Below are 17,258 nucleotides of genomic sequence, written 5' to 3' on the forward strand. Positions count from 1 at the left end.
AGATATGGCAAAGTTATTTCCCATGCTAGGGGATTCTAGGACAAGAGGGCATGATTGAAGGACGTCCTTTTAGAACTGAGATGCAGAGAAATTACTTTAGTCAGAGGGTGGTAAATCTGTGGAATTTGTTGCCACGAGCAGCTGTGGAGGCCAAGTCATTGGGTGTATTTAAGGCAGAGATAGATAGGTTCTTGATTAGCCAGGGCATCAAAGGGTATGAGGTGAAAGCAGGGGAGTGGGGATGACTGGAAGAATTGGATCAGCCCATGTTTGAATGGTAATGCAGACTCGATGGGCCGAATAGCCTACTTCTGTTCCTATATCTTATGGTCTTAAATGAACTGTGTCACGAAACCAGCAAGCAGCAATCTAACTTTTCACTTCCTCATTAATTTGCCTACAGAAAGCTGTAATAAAAAATGATTAAAAACTGCTTTTTAAAAAAAAACAATCTTTATTTTTACTTTTAAAATACAAGTGAAAAAACTACTGCAGTTAAAAAGAAATAAATCTACTCAAAGCACACTTGTGGTGGAAGTGTTTTGGGTATTCTGCAACAGCTGGAAGCTATATTCCACCCTGAGCAAGACCATCTCTCTTCCAGCCTGCCACACCACCCCAATACACTGGCCCTCGGGGAGAATGGCTGGTAGCAAAGGTGTGGTCAAAAAGAGGGCCCCATTGACGGGAAGGTGAACACATTCCCAACAACACAAGATGCTGGGCAGACCCAGTGGGTCAGGCAGCACGGAGGGAAGGAAATGGATGACACTTCTCACCAGATGAAGAGCTGCGACCAAAGACACACGGTCCATTTCCCTCCACGGATGCTGCCCAACCCATCAAGGTTCTCTAGATTCTGGTGTGATGCTCCGGATTTTAGCATCCAAAACTCTGGGGTCTACATTGAGACAATCCTGAACCTGCCCCATCGACTTCCAGACTTCTAAAGTTCCACTCTGTTAGCATTCAGCATGGGGACAGACCTGCCTACTTATGCCCAAACCCCGATAGCTCTGTGACCCCCCATGAACTCACATATCTGCCTTGGTTGTCATGCCCAAGGGCATGGGCGAGGAGAAGGGGCCAGCCAAGGGAATGGCCAGACTCAGGCACTTCTACCTTGGCGTCAGCTCTGGCTGGGCGTTTGCAGGAAGACCCAGGGCTTAGTCGCAGAGGCTGTCCTCTGAGTCACTCTCGTTGTCGGCTTGGAGCTGTAGGGCGCCCACTGTCTGATCCAGCTCCTGCTGCAGCTGTTCCAGCTCCTGCTCCGAGCCCTCTGAACAGCAGGCCTCGGCCGCCTCCTCAGCCTTGAAGGATGCCAGCGGGGGTTTCTGGTGGGCTAGGACCACTGTGCCCTGGCACCTCTGCTGTAGGAAGGCGAGGGCCGCCTCCTGGATCAGCTGTGTGCAGTCGGCCGTACCCAGCTCGGGTCCGTTTACCGAGATCTGTAGCAGGCTGTCAAGCAGGCCGGTGTCTTCACAGCGCCCACCCCGCAGTCGCGTCTCCAGCCTCCGCAGGGCAGCAAAGGCCCGGTCAGAGCGGGCCGGGGCCACGGGGGCTGAAAGTGCCACCTCGGCAAACTGCGTCAGGGCCGGGTATGTGCCGAGGCCCAAGAGGTGGCGCAGACAGCACTCAGTCGCTGAAGATTCGCCCAGCGACAAGGCTGCAACACCAAACTTCCAGCCCGGCAGCTCCAGCTTGAGTCGGGCCCACTCAGCCTGCAACCGGGCCTCGGCAGCCAGGTCCCCGGGGTGGAAATGAGCGGCTAAGGCCCCGACCTCAGCCCGTCCATGAGCAGCAAAGCCGGAGGAACCCGGATCAGGCACCAAAAGGGGGTTAAAAATGGAGACGGCGGCTAGCAGCGGAGCAGACGCCTCAAAGCGGCGGCGTAAGTCGGTCACCAGCCGGGCAGTGTAGGTCTCCAACAGGCCACGCAGCTCAGCCTCGTCCCCAGCGCCCAGCCCTGGCAGCGCACAGCAGGACAAGCGGCCGCCGGGCTCCAAATCCACTCGCAGGCGAGTTAGCGCGGCCCGGGAGGAAGCAACCTCCTCCAGCCTTTGCAGTGCCTGTCGTAGGAGAGACTCCAGGGCGGGTGGGTGGAGGCCACCTCGGCGCCAGGCCCGCGACAGGCCCAGGAGCGCAGCTGAAGCCTCCCGCAGGATATAGAGGGCCCCGGCAAAGCGTGGGCTGCCCAACTGGGCCAGTAGGCCAACAGCTGCTGCCTCAGCCTCACTCAGTGCTGACAGGGCCCGCAACAGCGCCGCATAGTCATTGTAGGCGCCTTCCACCGAGGCCTCGAGAGACAGTCGGCGGCGGCGGCAGGCCCGTCTCAGTCGGCGCAGCAGTGCCGGTTTCAGACGGCCACTGGGCTGCGCAGCCGAGGCCCCTGCCAGCCGGGCACTCAGATAGGCTTCGGCCAGGCCAGGCGAACGCTCCAGCACCTCCCACAGCTGCTGCAGATAGGCCTCAACCCGCAGCAGGGGCCGGCAGGTTGGACAGCCCGAGGCGGCAGCTAACAATAGCCGGCGGCTCACACAATGCAGGCCCAGCAAGGCTGGGCTCAGCTCCCTCAGCCGCGACACAACCGTCGGCATCGCCTCGCCGCCATCTGTCACCAGCGAGGCCAGCCGAGAGACTGGCAGCTCCAGGCAGCCCAAGGTGCGGCTGATCACTGCTGCCAACTCGTCAGGTGAGTCCCAGCCCCGGCCAGGGCCTGGGGCCTCGGTGAAGAGCAGCCCACTGGCCACCTCAACGCCAGGCTCGATGAACTGAGCGAAGGCCAGCAGCGAGGCCTCGGCTCCAGGACCGGCGCGCTCGCAGCGGATGCCGAAGGCGGGGGCGCGGCGGATACGGCTGATGAGTCGCTGGCGGACAGCGCGGCCCAGTCCACGAAACACTTCCTGGAGCGTATCGGCTCGCCGAAAGTGCGTAGCGGCACCTCCCGCTAGCCCTGCCTCGCCAAGCAAGCGCAATGCAGGGCGTAGCTTTGCAGTGGGCAGTCCCTCGCGCGCCAGCCAATAGGCGGCGAGGAAAAGGGCGCGCAGCGAGGTGCTCTCCTGGCGCTCGCGTTCGGCCATCTCTCGCTCAGTCATGCGGCCCGCCAGCTCAGCGTGCACAGCAGCGGCATGCTGCTGCGACTCAGCGTGCACCTGCAGTGCCGACTTCTTGTAGCGCACAGCCGGCGTCCCGTTAAACACCTTGGTCTTGTTCTGCTTGTTCTGGGTGTCGTGACGCCGGCACAGGTAGCAGAACATGCCTTGGCCCTCTTCGTAGAGCAACCAGTAAACACCGGTGCGCTCGCAGTAAGTCAGTTCACGGTCCGACAGCCACTTATGCACAAAGCGGTCTCCACGCCGCGGCTCAGCGGACACAGCCGCCCGCTCACAGCCAGTGCGCGCGCACTTGTAGTGTGCATGGACACGCGCCGCCTCATAGTTGGCGAAGACATCACGGAAGGCACTCTCGAGGTCAACGGTGGAATCGGGGCTTCCACTCGGGCCTGAGTCCTCCTGCCGGGGCTGGGGCTGGGGCTGGGCGGCAGCTGGTGACTCCTCCAGGGCTCCAGGTAGTGCTGCTGTAGGTGGAGGTGTGCTGCTGGGCTCAGGGTCTGCAGAGTCTAGGAGAGAGAGAGGCGTCAGGGTGGGTGCTTTATGGGGACAGTGGGGGAGAGAGGGGACTTGTGGGCAGAGAAGGGAAGGGATGTGGTGCAAGATGGTAGGGGGAGAGAGGAAGTGTGGGGAGGTGGGTTGAACAATCAGGCCACACTGGTCTGTCCTCAGCTGTGTTTAATTATTGTAGGGAAATGGGGTTGAGCCCCATCAGGGTATGGTCACATTGAGTGGAGGGACTCTTTCTACACTTCTCCCTGCCTCCGTAAAGCAGCCAGCGTAATCAAATATCCCATCCACCCCAGTCATTCTCACTTCTCCCTTCTCCCATCAGGCAGGAGCTACAAAAGCATGGAAGCAAATTATTATAGGACTGAATAGTTATCCCCATGGTAATCTGAGACGCCATTACCCCAAACCTCTCCAATCAGAGACATCCTCCCCAAAACCTTCCATCCAGTCATAGGCATCATTCCCAACTCTCCAATCAGAGACATCCTTCACCAGCACTTCTGCCCAATCAGACATTCTCCCCGAACCCTTCTGCCCAGTCAGAGACATTCTCCCCAAACCCTTCCGCCCAGTCAAAGACATTTTCCTCAAACCTTTCCGCCCAATCAAAGACATTTTCCTCAAACGCTTCCACCCAATCAGTGATATTATCCCTCCTACAGCTGTACTTGCTCGAGGGATGGACAGAGTACATGGAAGTGAAGCAAAACAGTAGGTTATGGACCGTATGCAGAATACAGAGGAGGTAACACACACAAAATGCTAGAGGAACACAGCAAGTCAGGCACAAGAGGGGGCCCATGGACTGACATGTCAGAACAGGAATGGGAATTGGAATTAAAATTTTGGCCATCAGGAAGTTTTGCTTTTGGTGGATGGAGTGGAGATGCTTGACGAAATATCCCCAATTTACAACGTTTCAACAATGTCAAAGAGGCCACATCAGGATCACCGGATACAAGAGACAACCCCAGCAGATTTGTAGGTGAAGTGTTGCCTCACCTGAAAGGACTGTTTGGGGCCTGGTATGAAGGAGGTGAATGGGCAGGTGTAGCACTGCAAGCTGGAGGTATTTGATGTTTTGAGACAAATTAGGGTAGATAAATCCCTTGGGCTTGACAACGTATATCCCTCAAACCTTGTTGGAGGTCGGTGCAGAAATTGCAGGGCCCCTAGCAGAGATATTTAAAATGTCCTCAGCCGCAGAGGATTGGAGGATAGCAAATGTTGTTCTATTATTTAAGAAAGGCTCTAAGAAAGATGGGCAGTTATAAGCTGGTGAGCCTCTAACATCAGTAATAGGTAAATTAGTGGAAGATACTCTAAGCGAACCAGTATTTAAGTATTTGAATAGACATGGATTGAATAAGGATAGTTAACGTGGCTTTGTGCATGGCAGGTCGGGTCTAACAAATCTTTTGGAGTTTTTCAAGAAAGTTACCAGGAAAGCTGATGAAAGCAAGGCAGTGGATGTTATCTGGATGGACTTTAGCAAGGCCTTTGACAAAGTCCCACATGGGAGGTTGGTCAAAAAGAGTCAGTCACTTGGCAGTCAAGATGCAAGATGAGGTAATAAACTGGATTAGACATTGGCTTCGGGAGAAGCCAGAGAGTGTTAGCTGATGTTCGCTCTCTGACTGGAGGCCTGTGTCTAGTGGTGTACTGCAGAGGCTGTTGTTTGTCATCAATATAAACAATCTAGATGATAATGTTGTAAACTGAATCAGCAAATTTTCAGATGATACCAAGATTGGGGATGTAGTGGACAACAAGGAAAACTATTAAAGTTTGCAGCTAGAAAAATGGCAGATGAAATTTAATACTGATAAGTGTGAGGTGTTGGACTTTGGGAGGACAAACAAGTGTAGATTTTACAAGTGTGGGGCACTAAGGAGTGTGGTAAAACAGAGGGAACTGGTAATACAGATACGTAACTGTTTGAAAGTGGCATCACAGGTAGATAGGGTTGTAAAGAGATCTTTTCACACTTTACTTTCATAAATCAAACTATTGAATACAGGAATTGGGATATTAGTTTGAACTTGTACCAGATGTTGTTGAAGCCTACTTTGGAGTATTGTGTACAGTTCAGTTCTGGTCACCTACCTACAAGAAAGATATCAATAAGACAAAGAGTACAGAGAAAACTTAGAAGGAGGTTATCAGGACTTGAGGACCTGAGTTATAGGGAAGGGCTGTATAGGTTCGGACTTTATTCTCTGGAGCGTAGGATCATGAGGAGATTTGATAGAGGTTTACAAAATTATGAGGCATAGATAGAGTAAATACAAGCACAGATGGCAGGGTGGAGATATGTCTCTACCAAGGAAGGTGGAAAGTACTCCTTCCCTCTGCTAGCCTGTAGGTCACCCTTAGTTCCCCAATTAGGGTCATGTGAAGCCATGGGAACAAGTGGTGGAAGGTCATATGAGCAGGTGGTGCATATCACAAGACCTAGTTATGCAGCCACTGAAAATCTCTGAGTATTGATATTGACAGCGGTCACCCATCTTGTAAAGACACTGCCCAGAAGAAGACAATGGCAAACCACTTCTGTAGGAAAACTTGCCAAGAACAATCATGATCATGGGACTATGATCGTCCATGTCATACAACACAGCACATAATGATAAGGAGGAGATACAAACAGGCTTTTTCCACTGAGGTTACATGAGACTAAAATTAGAGGTCATGGATAAAGGGTGAAAGATGAAATGTTTAAGGGGAACTTTTCACTCTGATGGTGGTGAGAGTGTGGAACGAGCTGCCAGTGGAAGTGGTGGATGCGGGTTCAACATGTAAGAGAAATTGGAACAGATACATGGATGGGAAACGTGGAGCGCTATGGTCCGGGTACAGGCAGGTTAGTAATTTGGTACGGACTAGATGGGGCAAAGGTCTAATTAATATCTGTGTTATAATGCTCTGTAAAAGGAAGGAAGAGGGGGAACCTGAGGGGGATGACGGACAAGCCAGGAGAAATGAAGGAGACAGGGTAACCAGAAGGGGGATAGAAAAGAGAAGAGGGAGGGGGGAGAATTTACCAGAAGTTGAAGAAGTCATTGCCTCCTTCCCCTTTTCTCACTTTCTTATTCTGGATCCCGCCCCCCTCCGAACCAGTCCTGTTGAGGGGTCTTGGTCTGAAACGTTGACTGTTTTTCCCCCTCCCTCGCTTAGACACCGCTGAGTTCCTCCAGCATTTTATGTGTGTTGCTCAAGATCTCCAGCAGCTGCTGAATCTCTTGTGTTTAGAGTTTGGAAATGAACTGGTTGGGGTTGGAACTTCAGCCAGTAGGTTTAACACCTTGACGGCCCTGGTCCTCAGTTCCTTTCCAACTCACGCCCCTGGGAGCCCTGGATACTCACGGCCGCACACACTGCAGGTGAACCTCCTCCTCTTGGCCGTGGTGAAGCCGCTGCCTGGGTCGACGGCGTCCCCGCAGGCTCCAATGGTCACAGTCAGACCGACGGGAGGCTGTTCGTCCAGACCGCTTCCCTCCTGCTGATCAGGGGTGGAAGGGAGGGCCTCATCTCCCTGGGACAGGGAACCTCCGACTCCCTCGGCCTCCTCCCCCAGGGCCCTGCTCTCGGTGGGGGCTCCAGCGGGCACGGCACCACTGGCGTGCGAGTACAGGTGATCCCGCAGGCTGCCCCTGGCAGAGAACCGCTCCCCACAGTAGTGGCAGGAGTAGAGCTTGTGGGTCTTGCTCCGCTTAAAGTTGAGACCGGGGACCTGCAGACCCCTGGACGCTGCCGCAGATGATGAGGGGAGGCTCTGGCCACTCTCCTCTGCTCCCATCTCCTGGCCGATGGGAGGACGGGCGTACCGGTGCTCCGGGATGTTGGCCACTCCCAGGGTCGTCTGACCGGTCTGCTCTGCGCTCAGGGTGGTGACCCCGCTCCGGCCTCCAGGGGGCACTGGCAGCTTCTGTGAGCCTGAGATCTGGATGCCGTAGAGGTTGGGAGACTGAAGGGATGGCACCTCGGGGTGCTGGGTGAACGCCTGTCCCCCTTGGCTCGGGTCGTGGACCAGGTTGTAGGCATGCAGGAATCGGATGCCCTCCTCCAGCCGGTTGGGGTCTACTGGCTGCTTCGGACCCTTGCCCGTGTACATGAGGTGTAGTAAGTAGCTGAAGATATCTGGCTGGATGTCCATTGGCTGCACTTTGATGTAGTCACTGTCAGGGAGAGGAGATGGAGGGAGAAAGAGGGTGTGAAGGAGTGAGAGCCGGGGGGGTGGGGGAGATGGAAGAGTAGGGAAGGGGGAGAGACATCAAAACATGTGAGCAGCATTTTCAAAAAAATGTGAAACTCCTGGCACACGCATTCCCCCAGCAGACCCATCTCAGGCACAGGATTCCAGCACTGGCAGCTGATCCTGACAACAAGAGACCCAAACCCATAACTTTGGTTAATACGACAGGAAAGGAAAAATGAAAGCAAGAAGTGCTGGAAGAACTCACCAGGTCAGTCAGCAACTGTGAAAAGAGAAACAGGGAAGCATGATTCCCTGAAAGTACCCACGAATAGATAGAGTGATAAAGAAGGCATATGACATCTTTTCTTATTGTTACAGGCAGGGACTATAAAAGTCAGAAGGTCATTGTGCAATTTATAAAACTTTGGATAGGCCACATTTGGAGGAGTGACACTGAGGGCCTGAGCCGTGAGGAGAGGAGAGGATGGAAAAACTCGGGTTGTTTTCTCTGGTGTGGTAGAGACTGAGGGGGAGACTAGACAGAGGTTTATAAAATGATGCAAGATATAGATAGAACAGACAGTGTTTTTTATCGCCGGGTAAAAGTGTCAAATACCAGAGGGCACAGGTTTAAGGTGTGAGGGGAAATGTTTAAAGGGGGAGTGCAGCTGCCACAGTGATGCCCTGGTTCAGTGACCTCTGGTGCTCTGTTTGGAGAGTGTATGTTCTCCCTCTGACCTCGAGTTCTGCTGTTTCCTCCTACATCCCAGATGTGGCCCTAGGAGCCATTCACTTCAAAGCCCATCGAGCTGTGATGCTGATCCCAAACGGCTGCTGTGAATTGCCCCCAGAGTGTGGGTGGATAGAATCTAGGGGGAAGATGATTAGAATGCGGGGAGAAAAAAAATGGTCATTTTCCATTTGGGTAGCCTCCAACCTGACAGCATGAACTCTTATTTCCCTAACTTCCAGTAATTTCTCTACCCACTCCTATTTTTTCCATTCCGGTACTCCTCTTACCCCTCCTCTCATGCCTACAACCTCCCTCCTCTTTCCCCTTTTCCTGTGGTCCACTCTCCTCTATCAGGTTCCTCCTTCTCCTGCCCTTTACCTTGTCCACCTACCCCTCCCAGCTTTTTACTACACCCACCTCCCCCCTCACCTGGTCTCACCCAACACCTACCAGCTTGTACTCACCCCACCTTCTTATCCTGGCTCCTATCCCCTTCCCTTCCAGTCCTGATGAAAGGTGTCAGCCCAAAGTGTCGTTTGTTTATGCTGCGCTCTTCCAGCCTGTTCTGTGTGGTGGCAGTGTGAATGTGTGCATGATGGTAGGATGAACCCACAGGGTCTGTTTCTGTACCGTGAGGGGAAGCATGGAGGAGACCCGTGAACGAGCAGGAGTCTGAACAAGCTGCAGGAGGCAGGCTAAGAATGCCCCCTTACCTGGACTGATGAATGAAGATCATCTTGAAGTAGTTGGAGAATGCAGCCAGCACAGCTCGATGGGCTTTGAAGTGAATGTCCCCTACGGCCACCGTGCAGTCACACAGGAAGCCAAACTCCCGCTGGACATTCAGCTGCTGCAGCAGGACCACACTGTGATTCGCCACGTCCATAGCGTCGCCCCAGCCCTGCAGAGAATAAAGCTGCACAGTTAACATTTGGTACCGCCCTTTGAAAGTTCAAATTCAAGGTAAACTTATTATCAAAGTACATATATGTCACCATATACAACCCTGAGATTCACTTTCTTGCAGACAGACTCAATAAATCCAATAACCATAGCAGAATCAATGGAAGAACACACAAAGACAACAACTTGCAAATACAAAATAAAAGTAATAATAATAACTAAGCAATAAATATCAAGAACTTGTAATGTTCTATGTTTGCCCAAACAACAAAATGGGCTCATAGACTATTACAGCACAGCACAGGCCCTTCGGCCCACAATGTTGCCCTCCATTTCCTATTATCCATGTGTCTACTAAGAATTTGTTCAATGCCCCTCTACTACACATCTGGCAGGGCATTCCACATACTCATCACTCTGTGTAAAAAAAACTTACCTCCACCTATACTTTTCTCCAATCACCTTAAAATTATGCCCCTCGAATTAGCCATTTCCACCCTTGGGGAAAAAGTCTCTGGCTGTCCACTCAGTCTAAGTCTCTTATCATCTTGTATACCTCTGTCAAGTCACCTCTCATCCTTCTTCACTCCAGTGAGAAAAGCCCTCCAGGAGGTTCACATCTCAGAACAACAACATAGCAAACTACTTACTGTGTGTGGCTCAACATTGTTCATAAGACCATAAGACATAGGAGTAGAATCAGGCCATGCTGTGTGCCTCCTGGCTACCACTGCATCCTCCACGACGCAATCGCCTCTGATCTGGGCTGACAATTACGTGCCGGGTGGCACCTAATTAATTAGCATGTTTATTTCGTCTATTTTATAAAGATGTGCTGGGTGCCTCCCGGCTACTGCTGCATTCTCCGCAAATCCGTATCTGTTTGCGGCCCGGGTGGTGGGACACTGGGGTGTCATCTCATCGTCGATCAGGACAGGCAGGTCATCTTCTTCTATGTCTGCCTGCCTCAAGGTCGAAGGTCGAGGTTCGTTGTCTGCTGTGGCTGATGTGGAAGGCTTGAAAAACGACAGTATGCTTGACTGCTGAGCCTCGCGCATTTTCTATCATACAGTTCTTTGTAAGCACTCAAACCAGCTTGCAAGTATGCCCTAAACTGACGTACTCTTTCAAAATTAAAGTCGTACTTTATCATTGCAGCGAAAATCTCACACAGTTGCTTCACGTTCAGTTCCTGGATGACTTCATTTTCTGTCCGTTAGCTATTGCATTCGGTTTCGATTGTTATCCTTTCCTCTTCCAATTGCATCAGCTCTTCATCTATCAGTTCTTGGTCATGGGATGCCAAAACCTCTTCAACAGCATCTTCATCACTTCCACAAGCCAAACTCACTTTGTCCTTACTTCGTTCACCACGATCGAAACGCTTAATTATGTCTAGTTTTACGCTAAGTGTAACACCCTTACCAGCCTTTTTTAGACTTTTCCGATACCTTAAAACTCATCTTGCTAACAGCTGCTCACAGGCACGTGTTTAAGCAATGCCGGCTAGAATGCCGTTCCGAATCCGGGGGAGAGCGGCTGTTCAGGCACGCGCTGCCTTTTTTCGTAACAGTGAAAACACCTTCTGTTAGCGAAAACAGGTAACTAATGTAGGTCTTTCGTAACAGTGAGGTTTCGTAAAGCGAACGTTCGAAGAGCGGGGGACACCAGTACATTGACCAACAAAGATTTTGCTTCCTGATTACTTTTGGATGTATCTTATGGATTTTGGGCTGTTGATCAAGGGAATCACCATGAGATTTCCCTATCATGCACCATTTTAAAAAATGATCTATGCTTGTTATTTCAATTTATAATTCAAGTCAGAATAACAGATGCCAAAATTAATGAAAGCTTTTCTTGCTGGTTCACAAATCAAACAGGTCATCAATGATAGGCAATTCTGAGAACTTCTGGTGGGACCAGAGAAAATTACATGGAAGGCATTCAAAGATGTTGTTGAAAATTTTCTTGGCAGCTGGCTGACAACCTGCTTCAAGCATACAAAACCATGAAGTGCAACATATCACTAAAGATTCATTTTCTGCATTCCCATTTAGACTTCTCCCCTGCAAATCTTGGAACTGTCAGTGACGAGCATGGCGAAAGGTTTTACCAGGGCATTGCCGTCTTGGAGAAATAGTGTCAGGGCAATTGGAATCCATCAGCACTAGCTGATTATGGTTGGCCACTTAAGCGAGGATCCGCAGGCACCGAGCACACACAAAAAATATCAGCAAAACATTTTTGGTTTAATTGAACTAGTATAGAACGTCAGCACTGTTATCCATTTAAACACATTATATTCAATAAAAATTAATTTCTTTTTCTCCAAATTCCTGCGTGATACAAGTAGTCTGAAATCATATTTGTGTTCAGCTTCAAGTGGTCTATCATGAACAAAAGAATATTCTGAGGAAGCAACACTTTTGAAAAGATCTGTTGTCCAGTGTTATCCCTCTCAACCCCAGTCTCCTGTCTTCTCCCTATAACTTTTGTTGTTTTATGGGGTGGCACTTTTGCTGTTTCCACAGCATTTGACTGTTTTTTGAGGCCGAGTTCAACCCAGCACAGATTGAAAGCTTGCGAGGGCCTGGCCAGATTCAAACTCGGAACCATTTGCCTCAAAGTCCGGTGCTGATGCCATACCACAACCGGCCAGCTATTATTACCTTTGATGCCCTTACGAATTAGCGTCCTATCTCCACTTTAAATATACCCAATGACTTGGCCTCCACAGTTGTCTGTGGCAATGAATTCCATAGATACATCATCCTCTGGCAAAATAAACTCCAGTCACACCATCTAGAAACAATTCCAGGCACAATCAAATCTTGGCACAGCCCACAGATTCTAAGGCGACGTATGAGATATTGATAAGACCATATCTGGAGTATGGTGTATAGTTTTGGTTATGGTCTTATAGGACAGACATCACTAAACTTGAAAGAGTGCAGAGTAGATTTTGAAAGATGTTACTAGGACTAGAGGATCTGAGTTATAGAGAGAGGTTGGCCAGGATAGGTCTTTACTCCTTGCAGTGCAGGGAATAGATAAATAGATAGATAAAGATACTTTACTGATCCCGAGGGAAATTGGGTTTCATTACAGCTGCAGCAACCAAGAATAGAGCATAAATATAGCAATACAAAAACCACAATCAAACAACAAAATGCAAACTATGCCAGATGGAAATAAGTCCAGGACCAGCCTATTGGCTCAGGGTGTCTGACCCTCCACGGGTGATCTTACAGAAATGTTTAAAATTATGAGAGACATAGAATGTTAATGGTCTTTTCCCCCGGGTAGGGTGTCCAAAACTAGAGGGGAAGGTCTAGGGTGAGATGGAAAAGGTTTAAAAGGGACCTGAGGGGCAACTTTTCCATGCAGAGGGTGGTGAGTGTATGGAACGAGATGCCAGAGGAAGTGTTTAAGGTAAGTACGATTATACTTGGATAGGTACACGTAGGGTCAGAGCATGGAGGGATATGAGCCATAGGCAGGAAATTGGAAACAGCTGGGTGGGGGGGCACATTGGTCAGAATGAACTGGTTGGGTGGAAGAGCCTGGATCCCTATATTGCTGTGAGTCTAAGGGAGGATTTTTAAAGGGAACCTGCGGGCAAAGTGATTTTTATACAGAGTGGTTGATATTTAGACCTTGCTGCCGGAGGAAGGAGGTGGAGGATTCAGTTTGGCAGTTGAATTGCTAAGACATGGGATGCAGACCTAGTTCGGGCAAGTGGGACTGATGTAGATTGGCACGGACATAGTGCTGTGTGTGTGATTCTCCCACTGGTGAGGCTTTTGTGCCCAGTGATGGGGGAGGTCTTGCTGCATGCTTACATGTATGATGACAGATACTGAAAAGACATTTCACTCAAAAATGAAAGACTTTCATGTGCTTTTCTCTAAGTATTGGAAACGAGTTCTGATAATCCTACTGTGCAAATTGAAGTAACCACAGTAGCAAGTAATGGAGATGAGGCGCAGTGTATTTTCCCTCTCGTGCTGTGATTCCTGGACCCAGTGCCCTGCTGACTGAGTACAGAACCAGCATGACTATCATATCAAAAGGATCTGAACTGGCAGCATCTATTTCTTGACAGGCCACTTCTCCCAGCTGTGCTGGTCAGATTCAGCTTTATCACATGTGCATAGAAACACACAGTGAAATGCAGTACTGCATTAACAACTAACACACCCAGTTATGTGCTGCGGGCAACCCAAAAGCGTCACCATGCGTCTGCCACCAACTTGCACGTCCACTACGCTCCTCAGAACAACACGAGCAGAAAGCACAACAAAGCTAAACTAGCCCCTTTCCCACCCCCCCATTCACCGACAGGCCTCCAGTCCTAGGCACCAGAATTAACACAGTTGATGTTAGTTCAGTCCTTGGTCCGAATTAACACCACCTCTGAGTCCACAATTTCAGAGTGAGCCTTGCCAGGAGAGAGGGAAGGTATTCTCACCCAACCACATCTCAGGGGAAGTTAGATCATAAGGCAAAGGAGCAGAATTTGGCCATTCACCCCACCGAGTCTGCTCTGCCATTCCAATATGGCCAGGGGTGCAGTGCTAGCCGGAGCACAAGCTAATTAATTAGGCGCCACCCAGGGCGATTTCAGCACCTCAGAAACTGCTGATCTCCTGGGATTTTTACGCACAACAGACTCTGGAGTTTGCAAAGAATGGTGCCAGAAACAAAAAAAATATCCAGCCAGTGGCTGTTCTGTGAGCGAAAACATCTTGTTAAATCCACTCGCTGGATTTTTTTTTGTTCCTGGCACCATTCTTTGTAAACTCCAGAGTCTGTTGTGCGTAAAAATCCCAGGAGATCAGCAGCTTCTCAGATACTCAAATCACCCTGGGCGACACCTAATTAATTAGCTTGCTTATTTCGGCTTTTTTCTTAAAGAGGTGCCAGACACACTCCGGCTAGCACTGCACCTCTGATTATGGCTGATTTATTTTCCCTCTCAACCCCATTCTCCCGCCTTCTCCCCGTAACCCTTGACGTCAGCTGGGCAGGTGAAGCCACATCTGATTCCAGATGTGTGTTACCCTGATTGTAACAACCATCCTACACAATAGAATGTACGATTTCTGTGCCTATTCATAGGGGCAGTGTGCCCACAGTCTCACCTCAGCGACAACTGTGCACCGAGATCCAGGCTGACAGGGCAGTATCGTACTGATGCACTCAGTAAAGATGGCCATCATTCACTCCCTCTACCAGTGGCACATGGTGGGTAATATGGGTACCATTAGCAAAACACACCGCTAATGGCTACCCAACAAGACTGCACACAGTCTCACCACCTCCCCCATCCCTGCAAGGGGGGGGGGGGCAAAGGCAACACAGGCATGAAAACAAAGCTCCCAGCTGCCCCCTCCTGCACCAGCTCTCCAGCTGCACTCACCCCTCCCTCGCTACCCAGTTCCCCCTCCCCACTATTTCCTCACATTTACTCCCACGTTCCTCTCTGCAGCTCCCAGTCCCCATCCTTTCACCTTCCCCCTTCATCTCTTACTTTCTGCAGCCACCTGTGCAGAGCCTCCCGTCCGCTGTGCTCCCGCGGCTGGGCCCGGCCGGGCTGCGAGCTGCTTCAGCAGCAGACTCCGGCACAGGCGCAGCGCCTCTGCTCGGATCGGCCCCAAACTCTGTCCACAGTGTCTGTAGATCTTGTCCTGGGCCGGGGATTGGCGCCGGGCCTGTGAGCCACCCTCCCCGGGTCCCTCGCCCGCCGGCTTCCACCTACTGCTGCCGCCCTGCTCGGTCATCTGCTTCCCGTTCGGTCCCCCGGTCCCGGTCCCGGTCCCTCAACGCCTCATCCTCTTTCCCCGGTCCATCGGCACTCACCCGCTCCGTCGCCTCGCAACCTCTGGGGTCACCGGACGCACAGCATGACGTCACTCCACTCAGGGCGACCGAATCTCACAGCGAGCCACGTCACAGCGACGACAACATCGCAACCAGTAACAATGATGTCACACGGGAGTTTGAGTGTCAGTGATGTCACTGCATGACCCTCAGTGAAGTCATAAAGAGAGTCTCCCACCAGCGATGACGTCACAACGGGAGTTCCCATAAAACTCGGCGTTGTCACAGCGGGTGTCTCTTACGAACAGTGATGTCACACAGGGACCCACCCAGTAATAGTGATGTCACAAGAGCAGTTCCCACTATGAAATCACATGGAAAATCTCCAATAACAGAACCAGCCACTGGAACAGATATCTGGAGTCTCCCAATAACGGAACAAAACTTCTGGAGAAGAATTCCTCCAATAATAATGTGTGGTTCCAAGGTAGAACAGGAGCATGTTATCAACATGGCCTTCTCTCTTCCTCTGTCTCCTCTACAGATATCCACTATTCATTCAATATCATTGGTGTGAGCCCCCACCCATTGCATGGTGAGACCTTAATACAAAATATCGCCATTGTATACCTTCACCACAGGCAGTGTAACTGGTATAAGAGGCACATGTCACACCACATTTGATCTCTTTACATGAACTGACTCTGGAATATTGATTATTTTGTTAATGGTTAACTCTGCAGCCAATCAATACTAAGAACCTTTTTACAGAATATAAAACAATGAAAGGCAAAATTGTTCCATATTTTTAGAATCAGTGGAATTCATTGCCACAGACAGCTGTGTGAAGGCCAGGTCACTGGGAGGCATGGAACAGCGCCAGTGATCAATTGGGGTTCGATTCCCAATGCCACCTGAAAGGAGTTTGTACGTTCTCCCTGTGAACACACCGCATTTCCTCCGGGTGCTCCGGTTTCCTCCCACGTTCCAAAGATGTCCAGGTTAGGGTTAGTAAATTGTGGGCGTGCTATGTTGCCATCAAAAGCAATGGTGACACTTATGGGCTGACCCCAGCACATCCTCAAATTGTGTTGGTCGTTGACACAAACAACACGTTTTACTTATGTTTCAATGTACTTGTGACAAATAAAGCAAATCTTTTAAAGCAGAGGATGGTTGGTTCTTGATTAGTAAAGCATCAAAGATTATGAAGAGAAGGCAGGATAATGGGGTTGAGAAGAAAAGTAAGTTGACCTTGATCTAATGCTGGGTCTGATTCGATGGGCCAAATGGCCCAATTCTATTCTTATGTCTTATGGATACTCCTAAAGGTAAAAAGTGCTGATGTTGATAATCTGAAACCATGGGAAATTCCAGAAATACCCAGCAGTCAGGCAGCATCTGCAGTGAGGCACCGGACACATATAGACAGTGTGAGCACACTTGCTTCCATCATTCACAGCACAGAGTATAGGAGTTGGGATATCATGTTTAAATTGTACTTGGTTCAATGGTTCCATTTAATTTCAGAGAATGTATACAGTATACAACCTGAAATCTTTACTCTTCACAGACATCCATGAAACAGAAGAAAAACCCCACAGAATGATGACAGAAAAACGTACAATCCCAAAGACCTCCTCCCCCCATCCACGACTGTAGGAAGGAGGCCTCTAAATTGTAAAAGGTTCACAGGATGGGACTGTTGACTTTGAACTACAAGAAGATATTAGATAGTTTTATATCCAGTATCTGTCCCCTGGGACAGGTTTAGCCATTTCTGTCCTCAGAAAAAAGTCTCTGGCTGTCTACTCGATCTATTCCTCTTATCACTTTGTACACTGGAGCACATCTGCAGCTCTATCTACAAAGACACAGGGCATTACTTGGGATAAACTGCACAGGAACAGGCCATTCAGCCCAATCACTTCTTGCTAGCTTTTATGATCCATTTGATTCTTTTAGACCATAAGGG

General features: G+C 50.0%; 1 protein-coding gene across 4 annotated transcripts in view; it reads right to left on the minus strand.

Moving 5' to 3' along the window:
* Positions 1-458: 458 nt before the first annotated feature.
* Positions 459-17,258, minus strand: part of LOC140205099 (uncharacterized) — a 28,499-nt gene continuing 11,699 nt past the window's right edge. The window contains exons 1-4 of one of the 4 annotated variants that reach the window (XM_072272289.1): positions 15,323-15,427; positions 9,268-9,455; positions 6,990-7,801; positions 459-3,619 (exon numbers count right to left, since the gene is read on the minus strand). In XM_072272289.1, coding sequence (XP_072128390.1) covers positions 1,167-3,619; positions 6,990-7,801; positions 9,268-9,440 — 3,438 coding nt within the window. In that variant the 5' untranslated portion in view covers positions 9,441-9,455; positions 15,323-15,427 and the 3' untranslated portion in view covers positions 459-1,166. The other 3 variants (XM_072272298.1, XM_072272306.1, XM_072272280.1) reach the window with 3 other exon arrangements.

Source organism: Mobula birostris, chromosome 1 (assembly GCF_030028105.1).
Source record: "Mobula birostris isolate sMobBir1 chromosome 1, sMobBir1.hap1, whole genome shotgun sequence".
NCBI lineage: Eukaryota > Metazoa > Chordata > Chondrichthyes > Myliobatiformes > Myliobatidae > Mobula > Mobula birostris.